Below are 18,637 nucleotides of genomic sequence, written 5' to 3' on the forward strand. Positions count from 1 at the left end.
ATTCACGAAAGGGTTTTTTTTTTCATGCAAAACTTTAAGAACTGGCTGAAATACTGAAAGCGTGTTTGCAAAAGCAAAATAGAGACAGGTTTGGAAGATAAGAGTGGAGTAACAAGAGTCTTTGCATATAAGTTCCATGCAAACTGCAGGCAGCCGCAGCAATCAGACATTTTTGCTGCAGCATCCTCTTAGCAACCAGTTTCACCTCAAGCAGCCACTCACCAGTCTGAGAATGAACATTTCTCCCTAGCAACCGGAGGTTTCCAGAAGGTTGCCGACGGGTCTCTAGGCCTGTGTGGCTGAAGCTTGAAGAGCCAAAAATTAGACCAGGGCACAATTTTAGCTCAACAGTGAAGTAGGCCAAATGAAGAAACCCAGATTCGATTCGAGACCCTCTCTCTCTGTCACCTTTTAATACAAACAAAACCTAATAAAAGTGACAAAAGCCCAAAATAATTCTTTCTCGGATTAACATGAAATACAAATGTTAACATGTTTCACTCGAGCTCCTTTGGTTATCGCTTTTTTGATTTAAAGACACCCAGCTGGAAGACTGCTGCCACTAAATGTTTATGTTACCGAACCTGAATATCAGTTTAGTTCACATAGGAACCTGCCTCATACGAATAGGAAGCTAAATTAGCTTAAGTTATAACCAAGCTGATGACCAAGCTGTTCCATACACTGTAAATTGTGACCTGATGCTCAAGTTAGACAAGTGTTGGTCAGTGAGATCTCTCAGGTGGGCAAAGACAAATTAACTGGACGCTCACCTGAATGCATTTCCAGGATGCCCAAATCCACCTGGATGAATCTGTGAGAGGACAGGAAGATATGAAGGAACAAGTAGCCATGATGGAGCGCAGAACGGCCTTGATGCAGGCCGAGATCGAAGAGCTTCGAGCTGCTGTGGAGCAGACGGAGCGCAGTCGAAAAGTGGCTGAACAGGAACTGATCGATGCCAGCGAGCGCGCGGGACTTCTGCATTCTCAGGTAGGCTGCTCACCTGTTCAACAACCCATTCTGACCTGCGGGATTTACAGGTCACAGTCTTTTTTTAATTATCTTTTCCAGAACACAAGCCTTCTAAACACCAAGAAGAAGCTTGAGGCGGATGTAACTCAGCTTCACTGTGAAATAGAAGAAGCCGTTCAAGAGGCCAGGAATGCCGAGGAGAAGGCTAAGAAAGCCATTACTGATGTATGACGCTCTTACAGGGCTTTTATTTGAGTTATCACACGTTTGATTATCATAAAGATGTGATGTGCTCATGGTTCGGTGTCTCTAGGCTGCCATGATGGCGGAAGAGCTGAAAAAAGAGCAGGACACCAGCGCTCACCTGGAGAGGATGAAGAAGAACCTGGAGGTGACGGTGAAAGACCTTCAGCACCGATTGGATGAGGCTGAAAACTTGGCCATGAAGGGTGGAAAGAAGCAGCTTCAGAAATTGGAGGCTAGGGTGTGTATGGCTATGAAATTACATTTTAACAATCCACGAGCTTCGTTGCAGACTCTATGGGCATCAGTTAGCATGCTAAATGTTTGTGACTGTATTTGTCTGGAAGGGTTCCCACGAGAAACCCTCATCTGTCTAAAAAGAGCAGGGAAGCGTGGTTTAGGTTTGCAAACGTGCAGCTGAACAAACTAGAAGACTTCGGGAACAATGTCCTTTGGACCGGTGAGACTAAAATGGAGACGTTTGACCATAGTGCACAAAACCAAACACCCCATAGCAGCTTTTAGCACGGGAGTGGAAGGCTGTTGATTTGGGCACCTTGCAGTCATTGAGGTGATCATGAACTCCTCTTTATACCAAAGTGTTCTAGAGTCAACACATTGGTACAAAGAGGAGTTCATTGTCCTAATGAAACAGGGCAATGGTCCAAGTACAGCAGCAGCAAATCTCCAACAGAACAGCTGAAGAATCAAAGTGGTGCAATGACCCAGTTCAGACCTAAACCTGACCGAGTTGCTGTGATGGGACCTTCAGACAGCGGTGCATGAACCAGTGCTGTAAAATTCAATGAACTGAAGCAACATTTTAAAGAAGAGTGGGCTAAAATTCCTCCACAGCAAATTGAGGGACTGACCAAGTTGTTGCTGCTGAAGGAGAGTCAAACAGCTGCTGAATCATGTGAATCGTTGCGTCTTTGCTTTCATTAGTTACGACACGGTGTAATATTTCACGTGCTGCTGTGCATCTGAGGTTGTATTTAATTCATTTACATTTTTTATGTCCTGACATGGAAAACCTCCGACTTTAAAAAGGATACACTTTTGTTTTCACATGAGTGTACTGAGCATGAAAACTGTGCTGTTAAAGTTGGTTGCAAACATTTTTACACATTTTCAGTTAAATCAAAGCCCTATAGAAAACTGAAAGCTCACTGTAACATTAAAATCTACTTCCTTACGTCTCCAGGTCCGCGAGCTGGAGAACGAGCTTGAAGCCGAGCAAAAACGTTCCACTGAGGCCATCAAAGGAGTCCGAAAATATGAGAGGAAAATCAAAGAGTTAACCTATCAGGTAAAATTAGCTGGTGTTTTTAGCAGTTAAGAAAATGAGAATGGATATTTGTCTTTTCTTGTCTCTCCTGTTTGTAAGAGATGTTCATCTTGTGTTTTCAGTCCGAGGAAGACAAGAAAAACAACATTCGGCTGCAGGATTTGGTGGACAAACTCCAGAGCAAGATGAAAACCTACAAGCGACAAGCTGAAGAAGCTGTGAATGAATCACTGTCGGCACAAATATATTCAGAGATACAGTGAAGTGTCAGAGCGCCATCACACTGAAAACAATTGTTCCCCAGGAGGAGCAGGCCAATGTGCACATGGCCAGATTCAGGAAGGTTCAGCATGAGCTGGAGGAGGCCGAGGAGAGAGCTGACATGGCCGAATCTCTGGCCAACAAGATGAGAGCCAAGAGCCGTGAAATAGGCTCGAAGGTACTGCATTCGATGTAGACTGTAGCTACGAGTGTTTAGCTGTTCCTCTGAAAGAATAACAGGCATACACTCCCCACCATGTTAGGTTTAGGGCAGAAATATGACAGAAGCAAGCACTCTGGAAAGTAACAGCTTTGTGTTTTCTTATAAATGGTTAAAAAATGTATTGTTTTTTGCATCAATTTGCTTGTTTTCCAGGCCCAGGAGGGACAGGGCGAGTAACAGAGTGCACTTCACCAGTGCAGATATATAAAAGTTCATCGATTCTCACATTAATACCATAGCATGTTAACACCTATTAAAATAAACACGGCTTAACGAGTGGCATAAATTCTCTAGATGCTTTAGCTTAAAGTATTTATGTCTCAGAGTAATTAAGCGGCTTATTTAACACTTATAACTTCTCACACAACCACAGCTCCAAAGTTGATGACTTTAATTGAAGGGGACACCTGTGGGATTGATTATATAACATCAACATCACTTCATTTAATTGCTGGCATGAAAATATAAGACGCTGGTCTCCTGTTTTCTAAAGGTCAGCAGATGCTTTCAGTAATTACAAATCAACACTAACACTTATACACTTCTAACTTTACACATTTGAAGCTTATAAGATGCCACTTAGAGACATTTAGGATAATAAATTTGTGTCAAAATAAAAGAAAAAAGGGGGAAAGGTGTTGATGCTGTTTTGCTCCATGTACCAATTTCATTCTTAAAAAATTTACACAAAAGCGTTTTTTCTCTGCCAGTAGCTGCAGATCAGAAACAAGAATTAAAAACTAGTCCGCAGATGTTTCCCGGTTTTGTAGGAACATATCGTTTCTTTGGTCTAGCACATAAATAGAGTTTGCTTGGATGTGCGCACATTTGCTCTTGTCTTTGAAATGCATGTAAGTAACTATTAATATTGAAAGTGTGCAGAATGGAGGCTGGAAGATGCATTTATGAAGCATTTGGTTACAATTTTCCCACCTTTCTATCAGTGATCAAGATTTTGCTCCTGGGTCACTTTTCAGTTTCATCATTTTTGGTGAGAAAAGTGAACCAGAGTGCAATGATTTAATTTATATACAAATTATTTTATAACTTCTCAGGATGGCAAATGATAACATGCAATAAATGTTTCTGTAAAATTCTGAACAGAAATAGAAATATTGAACTAAATTTGACTTTTTGTTATTTTGACACAAATAGCATCCTGTAGAATTTCAGCAGCATGATGCTAATCTGCACCAAGCAGCTCGTTTTAGCAGAACTAAATGTTTAGTATCCAGAACTTCCAGCACGTCTAGTCTTTCCTTTTTGTCCCAGTGACAGCCTCTTTTTCTTCTTCTTCTCTGGTCTTACCTTTTGTCTGTCTTCAGTTTTAGAGCAGCATTAAACAATTTTAAAATCAAACCTACTTTGTCTCATGTTTGCTCCGACTCATTCAATCACAAGGTCTCAGTTTTTATTCCATATGCATCAATAGCCATTTGTATTAATGGACACTTTTTTTTAAGATTAAGGATTTTATTATAATTGAGGCAACACACATTCAATAACACAACACAAATACATTTAAGCAAATACAGAAGATAACTGCCTCGCTTAAGGTTTAAAGTCACTGTGTGTATGATGTGAAGATTTGTTAACCTAACCTTACTAAATGTGTCTTTGGACTGTGGGAGGAAGCCAAAGACAGAATTTTTATTTTTCAGTTATTAAAATATCAGCCGCTGGCAGGATGCTGCTGCTCATTTTACAGCGTCCAGATCAACGTTATCATGGCAGTACTGCTCTGTAACTGAGCACCGCTTCATCTTTTTATCTCTGATTTTGTTCTCCACCAATTTTAGGTCTTTATCTGAGAATTAAGTTACATAAATTATACCCACAGTGGCTTTAAATGGAAGAAAAACACACGTTTGATTAAGAATATGTTGTAAATGAGCTCAAATGAGTTTCAGAGACTCAGCTTTCGATATCATCTTAATGCCCTTTAATCGCCGCTACTCCCCGCTATCTTTTACCTGAAAATGAGAAGAACAAGAAGTCATTAGCGCTTATTACAGTGAGTTTAAGGTGCATTAGCTTTGGCTGATTCGATCACCTTGCTCGTGTCTCGATTCTTCACTTTCATCTTGTTGATCTGGGACTCAGCGATGTCGGCTCGCTCTTCGGCCTCCTCCAGCTCATGCTGCACCTTCCTCAACTTAGTCAGGTAAGTGTTGGCTTGCTCTTCCTGTTAACAACCAAAAAAAAAAAAAAAAACTAAATCAAATTCTCCAAACATCTAACTACAACATGTTTGACAGAAAAAACACTCACAGCTTCCTCAGCCTGCCTCTTGTACGCTTTCACCTTCAGCTGGAGTTTGTCTACCAGCTCCTGCAGTCTCATCATGTTCTTCTTGTCCTCCTCGGACTAGTTTTTGGTGACAGAAAAGAAACGATCTCCATTTTTTGAAACATTTGTAAAAACCTTGCATTGTGAAAGTGAACAGGGTTTTTTCTACCTGATAGGTGAGCTCCTTAATCCTGCGCTCGAGTTTGCGCACACCTTTCACAGACTCTGAGCCATGTCTCTGCTCCGCTTCAAGCTCGTTCTCGAGTTCTCGCACCTGGAAATGTTTGGTCATCAGTCTCCTGTGTTTTTGAGCAACACCCTCCTGTTCCTAAAGCTGATGAAAGATGTTATTTGGTCAGATTACCCTGGCTTCCAGTTTTTGGAGTTGCTTCTTTCCGCCTTTCATGGCCAGGTTCTCGGCCTCATCGAGGCGCTGCTGCAGGTCTTTGACAGTCGCCTCCAGGTTCTTCTTCATCCTCTCCAGATGAGCGCTGGTGTCCTGCTCTTTCTTCAACTCCTCCGCCATCATGGCCGCCTGAAAAAAAGTAATAAAATGGCTAGCATACTGCTGCATCTTTTAGGCTTACACTGAGAAAAATCGACTTACATCAGTGATGGCTTTCTTGGCTTTCTCTTCAGCGTTCCTGGCTGCTTGGACACTATCATCCATCTCACTCTGAATCTGAGACAGATCCGCCTCCAGCTTCTTCCGACTGTTGAGCAGGCTGGTGTTCTGCAGGCGAGGATTTGAATTAACATAAGAGGGACAAATAATGATGATGAGTCGTGATACCTTCAAATATTTAAATAGATGTTGTTTCAGAGAAAAAGTGGATTCTAACTGTAGAGCTACGACTGCTGCGATCTGAGAAAATTCTGAGAAAATTAAAAATCTGGTTTGAAAAGTTTGCCAAATATATTTTTATTTGTTCTACTAAATCTATTGAAACTTATAAGTAAGAAAAAACAAAGAACTGGAATACTTCTGAGGTTTGTACCCATTACTGACAGACACTGACACAGATTTTCGTCAACAAATTTATGACCTGACATCGATTCGCTAAATTAGATAAATTATTTGCAGGTTGCAGGTTTCACTGATCTCACCTCAGGGAGAGCAGCCTGATCATTTAATATCATTTACTGAATCATTTAGTCTGCAGGATGCCTTTCATCTGATTGCACCATCCATCCATTCGCTTCCGCTTATCCTTTTCAGGGTCGCGGGGGGCGCTGGAGCCTATTCCAGCTGTCATAGGGCGAGAGGCACATCTGATTGCACATTCTTCATAAATATAACCCCAGTTCTGGCCTGACCCCCCAACATTTCTCAACCCTACCACCAACTCATGGTCAATAGCTGTCCGTTGTGGTCGTGCCATCTATTGCTAATAAAAAAATGTGTGCACATGTAAAACTGGTGGATCTGAACCTGTGAGTGTAGCAGCTGAACTCTCTCGCTGGCATCCAGCAGCTCCTGCTCCGCTAGCTTGCGGCTTCTCTCGGTCTGTTCCAGAGCTGCTCGGATCTCCTCCATTTCAGCCTGCACGAGGTTGCTCCTGCGCTCCGACATGGCCACCTGCTCTTTCATGTCATCGGTGTTTCTCAGGGCGTCATCGAGTTGAATCTGGACCTCCTAAACAGAAATGTTATAAATAGAAGCATGTTCTTAAGCTGAGGTAATAACAAACTCTTCTCGCTGTCTACACGCGGCCCACCTTGAGCTGAACTTGAATGTTCCTCAGCTGTTTCTGGGCCTCGGCCGCCTGCCTGTTAGCGTGGCTCAGCTGGACCTCCATCTCGTTCAGGTCTCCCTCCATCTTCTTCTTCACTCTGAGGGCGTCGTTCCTGCTCCGGACCTCAGCATCCAGATTGGTTTGCATTGTGTCGATGATTCTTTGGCTGTTCCTCTTCAGCTGTTCGATCTCCTCGTCCCTCTCAGCTAGCTTCTTGTCCACCTCAGACTTCACCTGGTTTAGCTCCAGCTGGACTCGAAGGATCTTGGATTCCTCGTGCTCCAGTGAGCCCTGAACAAGGACATGCAGTAATAATACCCAGAGACAGCAGAGTTTGTTTAAATATTGTTCTTCTACTCACTTCTGCCTCCTCCAGAGCCGTCTGAGCCTCTAACTTCTCCTGCTCAGCCTGTTTCTTTGCTTTCTCGAGCTCGTGGATGGTTTTCCCCATCTCTCCCAGCTGCTCCGTGAGATCCATGATTTCCTCTGCAGGGAGAAGGAAATCATGATAACGATCGACATTTTGCTGCATTATTAGAGATTTTTATAAAAAGGGGGACCTTGACATACGCTGCAGATTTTTATTTTCCCGTTTGAGTGTCTCCACTTGTTCCAGGCATTCCTCAAAGGCATTCTTCATCTTGAAGTTCTCCGTGCCCAAAGAGCGAACATCTTTTAGAGCTGACTCCAGCTCTGCTTGACCCTCCTCGTATTTCTGCTTCCACTCAGCAACAACCTTTACAATAAAAGGCTCACATATCAGTAAATGGTTTCAGATAAATATATCACTTTATTGTCAAAACATGATGCTGCTTGCATATGGACGCTCAACAAGACATCAGGCATCATACAATCTTTATCCTTCCTTTGGGTCTTTGGCACCAGATATCCTCTATAATGCTGCTAAACAACTGAACAGTGTTAGCAGATTGCTGACAAATAGTTATGGCTTGAACTGAAGTCAGTACTTTAATTATCCTACGAGTTTTGTCTTATTAACAGCTGCGTAAAGAGAGGTTTGGGAGTGTTGACCACTATTAAAGTAATTCTCACCTGTTCCACTCTACCTTCCTCCTGCAGGATATTCTTCTTACTGAACCTCTTAACGAATGCATCAGTCACATCAGCAATTTTAGGATATCTCATGAAAACCAAACCTTGTCAAAGTTTCTCTGCTTCTTGTCCAAAGTGGCAGCAGCAGCATTAGACCTCTCCACATCCATCATTAGGTCCTCCACCTCTCCCTGCAGCCGCTGCTTCGTCTTCTCGAGAGAGGAACACTTGGAGTTAACGGCCTCCACAGCTTCTTCTGCATCCTGCAGACGGAAGGCTAACTTCTTCCTGTAGGAGAAATTCGGGTCATCATTAGCACAACATTTAAAGTGAAATGAAGACTGTTCTTACTTTGCCTCCTCGAGCTCTTCGGTTCGTTGGATGGCGTCTGTCTCGTATTTGGTTCTCCATTGAGCCACCTCGCTGTTCGCCTTGGACAGACAGCGGTGCAGCTCGGCTTTGGCCTCCTGCTCCTCCTCGTACTGCTCCCTTAGCAGCTCGCAGTCATGACGTGATGACTGCAAACTGTGAGCTAAGGCGTTTTTAGCCTGAGCAGAATGAAAGCGACACCATGAACACACTAAACTGCCAAACATTCAGGCTAGTGTGTTTCGGCACAGCTTACCTTCACCTCCTCCTCGTGAAGCCGGTTCAGCTCCTCGATCTGCTGAATGAAGGCTTGCTTACCGCGGGTTAACTGTGACATCAGGGACTCCTTTTCTTCCAGCTGCCGAGACATCTCAGCTGGATGGGAGGTGTAAAGAGAATTAAAGCAGGTGTATCTGTGACTTTATTTGACTTCCAGCTTGTTTACTTTACTCCTTACCGTTTTCTGTCTGAAGCCGAGCTTTCTGGCTTGAAAGGTCATTAATGAGCCTCAGATGCTCCTCCTCTTTGGTTTTCACCTCGTTCAGTTGATCTTCAAGTGATCGGCACATTTTCTCTAAATTGATCTTCAAATTTAAGACAGCAAAAACATAAACCTTGTAATGTTTTTACATTGAAGGGAGCGTAAAGACAAAGACAAGTTTAATGACCAACCTTTGTTTTGGCCACGGATTCCATATTGCTCGACATGTCATCCAACTCCAGCCTTAACTCACTCTTCTCCTTCTCCAGCTTCTGCCGGACTCTCTGCACGTTATCCAGCTGTTCTCCCATTTCGGCCACACTGTCTGCGTGTTTCTTGCGCAGAGCAGCAGAGGTAGCGTCATGCTGCAGCATGCACTCCTCCAGCTCCCTGCGAAGTTTGAGGAACTCAGCTTCACGCTTCTTGTTCATCTCCACCTGAGCGGCGGAGGCTCCTCCGGCCTCCTCCAGCCTCTCGCTGATCTCCTCGAGTTCCCTGGACAGATCAGACCTCTGCTTCTCCACTTTGGCTCGAGCCGAACGCTCGGCCTCGATTTCCTCCTCCAGCTCCTCAATTCGGGCCTGAGTTGCAAATGTGATTCAGGAATTTTATTTGTTATTTAAAAATGGTTGCACCATTTAAATTGAAAGCTTTTAGTACATGTGTGGTATTTTTTAACCTGGGACACGTGAGACATCCAGTTCATGTGGCTAACATTTTAGTTGACCCACTTTTCTTAAGACCAAAAGTTTAGAAAAGTGGGTCAGAGCAACTTGTACCTCCTTTTTCACCAGTTCTTCTTGTTGCTTTTGTTAAAACCAGCTCACATTTTGCCAGTTTTGATAATGAAACATTACACAGATGAAATTGAAGTCATGTCTTTGTCAGATTTTTTGGGATACGGCCCCTCGTGTAGCCACTGATGTCAGTCTTGTGGAGCCTTCTTTATTTATTCGCTTGCAGAGGTTTAAACCTGACTTATTTTCATTTTCTGCCTTCCTGCCTATTTTATTTACAATCTATGACCTCAGTAAACACTTTCCTGATTATTTTAAAGTTTCAATCACTAGTTTTAGGTCTTATTGAACACAAGACGTTTATTTTGTAAACTATGATCCCAGTTAGTGTCACTATCAGGATGCAATGTCCAGTGATGCTACAGCCAGTGTCCATCTTTTGTGTACAGGCTATAGGCGCTCCAGTCTAAGGAAATGTTATTGGCCATAATGTTTTGGACATCATCGGAAATCAGTTGAGTGCTATTGTTGAAAACCGCTACAGAAAAGCACAGAATCAGCTTCATATTAGTGACGTTGCAGTGATGGAGATAAAATGTACTGTATCTGTTATGTTGTGTTTCTACTCAAAGCAGAATAAGTAGATATACAGTCGATGAACCTTTCTCATCTGCATCATTATATTATCTGCCAATAATGTAAATCCTGAAGTGGACACCAGCTCAGGTAATTCAAAACAATTCTCACATGGAGCTCTTTGATTTTCTTCTGCAGCTGACCACTGAGTGCTTGTTCGTCTTCTATCTTTGACTGCAGTTGTGACAACTCAAAGTCTTTCCTGTAAAAAAAAAAAGGAAAACTTGCTGAATGCTTGAAAATTGTTATTTTTGAAGCCTGAAGGGTTAAAAAGAAATATGTTACTCTGAGGGATCTGTCATTATTTCAAGTTGACCATGTTCAAGGATAAAAAGGGCTCCAACCCAGTACTAGCAAGCAACCTAATAAAGTAACCAGTGAGTGCACAGTGCCACATAAATGAATATATAACACACATTAAATAGTGCAACAAGCTGTAAGCAGTGAGATTAAAGAGCTGGTTTGAAGAATATGTTTGCATAAAGCTGCCTGTGTACAAACTTTATCATCTCCACCAGCTCTGGTCCTTTTGGTCTCTTATGTTTGGAGCATGAATGTCAAACAGAAACCAAAACAGTGAGCCGGGAGATGATAAAACTTTGCACAGAGGGAAACTACAGATTAATTCTTTGTGGGTTTGTGACTCACAGCCCCTCCATTCACAGCTAACACCTTTCCTGGCTTCAAAACTTTGTTTGCCCATAAACTGTTAACTATCTTACAAACTCAGTTTCCTATATGTATAAAGAAAATAACATTTTTAAACACTCTTTTCAGCACCAAAACATTGAGTCCTTACTTTTTCAGCTTTTCTTCCAGCTGTTGCTTGTCATTCTCCAGATCCATGATTGACTCCTGAGCAAGTTTCAGGTCACCCTCCAGCTTCCTCTTGGCTCTTTCCAGATCCATACGGACCTTCTTCTCTTGCTCCAGTGAACCTTCCAGCTAAAGATAAAGCCATCTTACACATCTTAACAGCAGCTGTACACTTCAGTACTTCTGCATGCAGGATAACTCACATCATCCGCCTGCTGCTCCAGTTTGGTCTTGGCTTTGGTAAGCGCGTTTACTTTGTCTTCCTCGGACTGCAGGTCGTCCAGTGTTTGCTGATGAGCCTCCTGCAGGGCTTTCTTCTCTTTGGACAGTTTGGTGATGTTTTCATCTTGGCTCATGATTTCTTCTACTAGGTTTTTTACCTACAGCGATGATTAAGAAGGAAGATATAACAATTCTCCTCTACTGAGATGATACAGCAGTTGATTGGAGACTCACCTTGTTTTCTACTGCATGTTTTTCCTTCTCCACTTTAGCTAAGGTCAACTCCAAGTCGTCGATGTCCTTCTTCAGTTCAGAGCACTCGTCTTCGAGCTTCCTCTTCTTGGCGGTCAGCTCAGCGTTGATCTCCTCCTCATCTTCAAGTCTCTCGGTCACCTCCTTGAGTTTGGCTTCCAGCTGGATCTTGCTTTTGATGAGTCCTTCGCACCTCTCCTCTGCATCCAGCAGGTTGTCAGCCTCCTGATATCAAGATTGTGGGCTAACATTATTTCTCAAAAGTCGCAGCACCCACGTGGACAATAAGTGGTTCTTAACTTACGGCCTGGACTTGAAGCAACAGATCGTTCTTCTCTTGTACGATGGAGACCATTTTCTCTTCCAGCTCCCGCCGACGGGTTTCTGATTTGGACAGATCTTCCTTGAGTTTTCCAAAGTCCACCTTCATTTGGGCCATTTCCTTCTCAGCCTCAGCACTCTTCAGAAGAGGTTTCAGCTTAAAGTACAGCTTCATCCACGGCCAGTGCTTTACATTCATGAAGGAACGGAAGTTATACTGGATGGTGTAGATTGCGTCCCTGTCAAAGTAGAAATTTCATTTCATTTAAGATGCAGGTTTTAGCTGTGATGGAGCTATAAAGCATGCAGGGCCTGTTGGCACAGCCTATAAGAGTTAATGTATGATTTTCTCTTTCTTTGTTTTTAGTCCACCACACATGAATGCAGTATGCATCTTTACTTTCTGGCCATCATCTTCTGATACTCTAGCCGGACGAGGTATCGGCGACACAGAGCCTGAGTGGACATCACGACCTGTGCCAGTCGCTCATCTCTCATCTCCTCCAAGGCGCCGAGCAGGCCGGCTTTAAAAAACACCTGAAATGAAAGGTCATTACCACTCTCACTTCTCATTGCTCTTCTTTACCATTTAACCCTTGTTATATGTTAACAACTAAAAACCTTAGTGTGTCCAAACTTGTACTGCGTGTGATCCACGTCGATTGAGCCAAGGAGCTTCTCCGCAGCTTTTTTGTTATCCATGAATTGTCCCTCTGGAACTGCGCTCGCGTTAAGAATCCTGTACCTGTCGGAGAAATGATAAATCTGAGTATAAGAGCAAAAGGTATGAAATATTCAAAAGCTTTGAGTGTTTACCTCTGCTTGAAGTCACCATAGAGGATTCTGCTGGGAAAGCCTTTCCTGCAGATCCGGATGCCTTCCAGCACGCCGTTGCATCGTAACTGGTGGATAACGAGGCCGTTCTCCATTATGCCTGTTATTGAAGGCAGTAATTATTTTAGTTGCATTACTGTGGTTATATAAATGTCAGAATAAGTGGATTATTAAAAACTACCTGGTGTTTTGGTCTCGTTTGGTATCAAGCAGCGCACAAAGTGAGGGTGAGTGGTTCTCAGATTGGTCATAAGCTTCCCAAGATTCTCCTGCAGAAAATCCACACGTGTAGAAGTTTTGTTCTAATAGTTTTGACTTCTTTTCAAACTCAGGAATACTTTTTTGTTATGCTCATGACTAGCAGTTGCTTAGCAATATTTAAGATTACCCATAAAAAAGGTTTTCTAGGAGGCACTGCAAGGCTTAATTTGTTAACCTTGAGCAAATCTGGGGCAAGCATTAAAAATACGGACGAAGGAAACTACACCACAAGCTTAATTCCCCCCCCCCAAACAATTTGTGAAGAAAACGATGGGTTTTGGTGTTACCATTTATTTTTTAATAGAATATTAAAAAATACAATCTTTACTTATTTAAACTGATTTCCAGGATGATTTCTAATTGATGCACACCCTAGAAACCACTGGTAAATTTTATGTTACCCTGAACAAAGCCGACACAGTCTGGAAAGATGCCCCCTTCTTCTTGGATCCCTTTTTGGCTCCTCCTGCAGCTGTCTCTGCATCAATGACAGTTTAAAACATAACACGACCGTATCATGTTAATAAACAATCGAGCGCTAGTGGAAAAAAGGCATACTTACCGTCTGATCCAGAGTAGTGCGCGTACAGCATGGCCAGTATTTTGACTGATGACTTCTGGTAAAGTTGCACCACCGACTCATTGAGCGGGTCTTTGTTCTTCTCGAGCCACCCGGTGATGTTGTAGTCCACGGTGCCGGCGTAGTGCACCAACGTGAAGTGGGCTTCGGGCTTCCCTTTGACTGGTTTGGGCTTCAAGAAGCAGTTGTTCTTGCCAAGATGTTGGTCATAGAGTTTGTTCTTGAAAGACGTCTCTGTTGATTTTGGGAACATGCACTCTTCCTCAAGGATGGAGAAGATGCCCATTGGCTTGGAAACCCAAAATTCTTGTTAATAACATTCTCGTATTTGAAACATTAAGTTTCATGTTTCTTATTTTTTAAATCATACTGCATATAATACCTTTTCAATGAGCTCAATGCAGGCTGCCAGGTCCATACCAAAGTCAATGAACTCCCAGTCAATCCCTTCTTTTTTGTATTCTTCTTGTTCCAGCACAAACATGTGATGGTTGAAAAACTGTTGCAGCTTCTCGTTGGTGAAGTTAATGCAGAGCTGCTCCATGCTGTTGTGCTAAACACATAAAATATGTTATTCAAGTAAATAAACAAATTTCTGTGAGATTGTGAGGAATGTACAGATATATTTTAAACACCCACATCAAAGATCTCGAAGCCGGCGATATCGAGAACTCCAATGAAATGTTGTCTGGATTGCTTCGTATCGAGCTGCTGGTTGATTTTTGCGACCATCCAAAAAAACATCTTCTCGTAGACTGATTTTGCAAGGGCGCCAATAGAGTTGTACACCTGGAAAGATGGTGAATTATCTTCATACAGTGCTGCACAAAAGACATCTAAGACTAAGCTGAGGAGGATGCAGCATAACGGGATAGATAGATAGCCTCGCATCTTGGCCTCATTTCAGTAATATTGTTGTACAGACTGCATGCATCATGTTTGATGTCCTATCAAAGTTAGTTCGTTCAGCGTCACACTTCAGAATCTCGGAGTGTGTAGGCTGCTTATGTTACAGTCACTCCAGGGAAAACAATGGAGGGGGGCCATGAAATGCTCATCAGCACATATTGATCACAAAGTGCTGCCAATCTGGCTGCGTTTACAATTCTAAACATTCGCCAATCTGTTAAATGTCATTCAGTCAGTCTGAGTTAGATTGCTGTTGTTTGGAGACAGGTTGCTTCCCTACAGGCGACTTGTGCAATTGCAACCTCTGGATGCCAAGAGACTGAGGATGTTGGCCAAACAAATGTTTGGCAAATTCAGAAAAAAGGAAATCAATCACCGTAGCAACTGCTGATTTTTTTACATAGTTGCAAAGAGGTTTCCATCTTGTTTTTACTCTGGTGTGACTGAGCTGTTATCAGGATGAAACGCTTTTAGATTCTGAGCTTACCTGCTGAACATTTTGCCCTTTGGTGACGTACTCATTTCCAACCTTCACTCTGGGATAGCAGAGGCTTTTCAGCAGATCTGCCGAGTTCAGGCCCATCAGATACGCTGCTTTATCAGCCACTGCAGGGAAAACAGAAGAATATAGATATGTGACCTCATTCATAGCTCTTTCTTTTGTTTGTTTATTTGTTTGTATCGCCCTCACCTTCAGTGCCCTCTGGCTCAGCCTGCTCCTCCCGCTGTTTCTGCTTGAACTTCATGTTCCCATAATGCATCACAGCGCCAGTGAGCTTATAGATGGATGCTTTCTCTTCAGAGGAGAAGCCCAGAACATCAAAAGCTTCCTGTATTTAAAATAAAAGAGGCCAAGTCAGATTTGAATGAGCAGTAACTCAGCTCAGCGAGATCTGAGTCCACTCACGTCTGTAGCCATTAGCTCTTCAGCGTCATTGATGCTTTTCACACTGATTTCTCCCTGACTGATGAAGGCAAAGTCGTAGGGGTTGGTGGTGATGAGAAGTAGATCTGAAGGGAAAGAAATGAGGTTTATGCAAATGAGCATTGAGAGCATCAAAGTAGTTCAAAAACAATTCATCAGCTCACCTATCAGTTCAGGCTTCTTGTTGCAGGTAAGCTGATAAAAGATGTGGTAGCTTCTCTCAGCCCGCAGCTGAAATGTCACCCTCGACTTCTCCAGCAGATCTTTCAGAAAGAAAAAACATTTTACTCTTTGTGGAAAGATAATTTACCTCATTCTTTATCCAAAGTTAGTGAGTATAAACCTACACGTCTCAATATCTGCAGATGCCAGTTTACCAGTCGCACCAAAGTGGATTCGGATGAATTTACCCTGTTCAACACAAAAAACGGGGCATCTCATTTCTCACAACCATCTGGGAAATTAAATCAAAGTGTAAAGTCCCTGAGGCTCACTCACAAAGCGAGATGAGTTGTCATTCCTCACAGTCTTAGCATTCCCAAAAGCTTCCAGCAGAGGGTTGGCCTGGATGATCTGATCCTCCAGAGTCCCCTGATGAAGAGCGGACCTTCACGTAAATCTGATGCCCACTGCACTCTGAAACACTGACTGACTGACTGCTGATGAACTTACCTTCATTTTGTTAATTGCCTCTTTTTTCTTGTCTGAAGACACTGCAATTGTTGCAAAGTACTGAATGACACGCTTGGTGTTGACAGTCATTCCTGCACCAGATTCTCCACTGAGGAACAAAAGAAATGAAAAAGCCAACATTTCACCCTACGAGTCATTCGATGCAAAGTCCTCGTGAAGAGAAACAGTCTCTGTTAAACTTACGTGATTAGTATAGACTGATTTTCAAGGTCTGAGGACAGAAGAAATGGAAGTTAGACAAAAAATGTAAAGATTCCTTTTGCAGAGACGTTTCTGCTTTGGCACCTGTGAGCATGAACTGATAGGCGTTGTCAGACAGGGCGAAGATGTGAGGGGGGACTTCCATCCTTTTCTTTCCCCTGTAGGCCTGGACCACCTCTGGGTTGTAGACTGGCAGCCATTTGTAAGGGTTCACAGTCACACAGAAGAGTCCAGAGTAGGTCTGCGTGGGAAACACGGAAGAGGCTTTCAGGTTTTCGATTGCAACATCAGGTGGCTCATTGCAGCTGCATAAGTAATTCAGCCTTCAAATCTGCATCACAGCAAAAGTTATATTGACCACATGTGGAACATTAGTCTGCTTCATTAAAACAGAGTATTTCATTAACTTGGTTTTGGATTTTTCTGTCCTTTCTTCTGGGGCTGAAAATTGAGCCAATGTAGAAGTGCCCAAAACTGCAGTTCCTCTAATCTCCACACAAGACAGACTCAAGTCCCCACAGACTGTCATGTTAACATGCCAAACTTCATAAGATTTAAAGTTTGTTTCAAATATGTTTCCCGCTTTAAAAGAGTTTTATTGAGGGGTACTTTTTATTTATTTATTTTTGTGTTTTATTTGTTTTTATAGCTCATCCATTTAGATGTTGATAAAGCTTAAAGTTAGGCCTGCAGCTGCTTTGATTGACAGGTGTGCCGACAAAGGTACCTGTAGCCATTTGCTATCGATTAGGCCTCCTAATGAGTGAATGAATGGGACCTTTTGGAGAATGTATCTTGCTGTGAGTTTTTAAAAGGCCTAGTAAGTTAGTGCTTCATTTACAGAAAATTCTAGCACTTTCTTACTATGTTGCTGAACACCAGTTCACAGGTATCTGTGTGTGTGAGGTGAATCTATTCAGAAATAGACTGTGAAACTTATTTCTCATTGTGCACACGTCTAAGGAGCTAAATACTAAAAACTGTATAAATATGAAAATTGTGGCACAACTATCAAATTAGTTATACTGTATGAAAATGGACAATTTCACACTTTTGGTTTTTACAGTACAGATGAAGTATAATGTATTTTTTTTAATGTAAAAAAAAAAAATCTCAAATTGGATTTTAGCAAATTTTTAACATTATGGATCCACTCTAATAAAGTAAAGTATATTCCTAGTTATAAAATTAAAACTTTTAGTATTTTTTACAAAAATAATTCATAAAAAACGACAGTAACTCCTAATTTAAGTTTGCATTTTTACTTATATAACTTATGAAGCCCAGAGTGAAGTCATCTGTTTCTAAACAATCACACTGCAGCTTCTGAATAATCTGAAAATCTGGTTTCCAATTTTTAACGCCTCGCTGTTTTAATTAACTCTGCGCGCAGCTTCATATTTTATGTTTGACTTACGTAGATCATCCAAGCTGCATATCTCTCCTTGAGGTTGTACAGCACAGCAGGCTCGTGGAGGTGTGTCATCATCACCATGTCCTCAATCTTATCAAACTTTGGGGGGTTCATGGGAAACACTTGGTCCTCTCTGACAGCTAAAGTCTGAAAAAAGATGAATATTGAAACACGATGCCCAAAGTTAAGGGGGAAAAAGGTCTTTCAAAGGCCAAATGCCTGCAGGATAATTACTGCCTTTACACGTTTTAATAATGTGGAATCACATTTTCATTCAAATTATTACTTTTGTGGAAACTGAAGCAGCATTTAGGGCTTCAGGCAAGATTAAATGTCTCAGTTGAAAGCCAGAATAATAAAGTTCAGGAGGTTTTTTATTGCAGATTTTATGACAGCTGTATAAAATCCTTCTAAAATATTAGAAAGAATAATGTCCTCGTGAGACATCTCATATACAGAAAGCTCTTTTTTTCCCAGGCTGTGTTCAGTTGTCACCAAAGCAGTTTATTAGAGCAACACTTCAGTCCACCCACTCTGTCATCCGCCGTCTTCACACTGACTTTGCCGTCTGCCCTTTCCTGGATCTCAGCCTTGACATACATCTCTTTCTCATCGCTCGCAAAGCACGCCGTCTTGCTGTCAAACGGCCGTGTCTGAGCCTCCGTCCTCTCCTTCTCAGACTTGCGCAGGTACTGGGCAGCCACCCCAAAAATTGTCATTTCCCCATCGGTGCTCATTTTCTCCTAAATCAAAGATTTAAAAAACACACACCAATCGTCTCTTGAATTAAAAATTATGTCAACATAACACTTAAAAAATGCATCCCGAACATTATCATACTCACCCACTTTGCTGCACAAGTACAAGAACAGAAACACTGAACAGTTTGCGTTTGGACCTGATCACAAACAAAGTGTC

At 42.2% G+C, this 18,637-nt stretch overlaps 1 protein-coding gene across 1 annotated transcript; it reads right to left on the reverse strand.

Moving 5' to 3' along the window:
* Positions 1-4,942: 4,942 nt before the first annotated feature.
* Positions 4,943-18,637, reverse strand: LOC309705637 (myosin-4-like; the record flags this gene model as incomplete). The annotated part of the gene is made up of 40 exons (XM_082531548.1): positions 18,564-18,637; positions 18,253-18,462; positions 17,723-17,866; positions 16,390-16,546; positions 16,288-16,315; positions 16,084-16,192; positions 15,910-16,002; positions 15,759-15,822; positions 15,576-15,674; positions 15,394-15,497; positions 15,178-15,316; positions 14,974-15,092; positions 14,217-14,366; positions 13,960-14,130; positions 13,560-13,866; positions 13,399-13,475; positions 12,918-13,005; positions 12,719-12,836; positions 12,524-12,647; positions 12,303-12,439; positions 11,886-12,141; positions 11,564-11,806; positions 11,311-11,487; positions 11,091-11,236; positions 10,403-10,493; positions 9,110-9,499; positions 8,895-9,021; positions 8,694-8,812; positions 8,420-8,616; positions 8,173-8,356; positions 7,586-7,751; positions 7,377-7,501; positions 6,998-7,306; positions 6,712-6,915; positions 5,887-6,012; positions 5,644-5,814; positions 5,449-5,553; positions 5,262-5,357; positions 5,044-5,175; positions 4,943-4,963 (listed from the first exon to the last, which is right to left on the reverse strand). The coding sequence occupies exons 2-40, from the start codon at positions 18,454-18,456 to the stop codon at positions 4,943-4,945; spliced, it is 5,817 nt and encodes a 1,938-aa protein (XP_082387674.1). The 5' UTR covers positions 18,457-18,462; positions 18,564-18,637.

Source organism: Aulonocara stuartgranti (assembly GCF_965226115.1).
Source record: "Aulonocara stuartgranti genome assembly, chromosome: 4".
NCBI lineage: Eukaryota > Metazoa > Chordata > Actinopteri > Cichliformes > Cichlidae > Aulonocara > Aulonocara stuartgranti.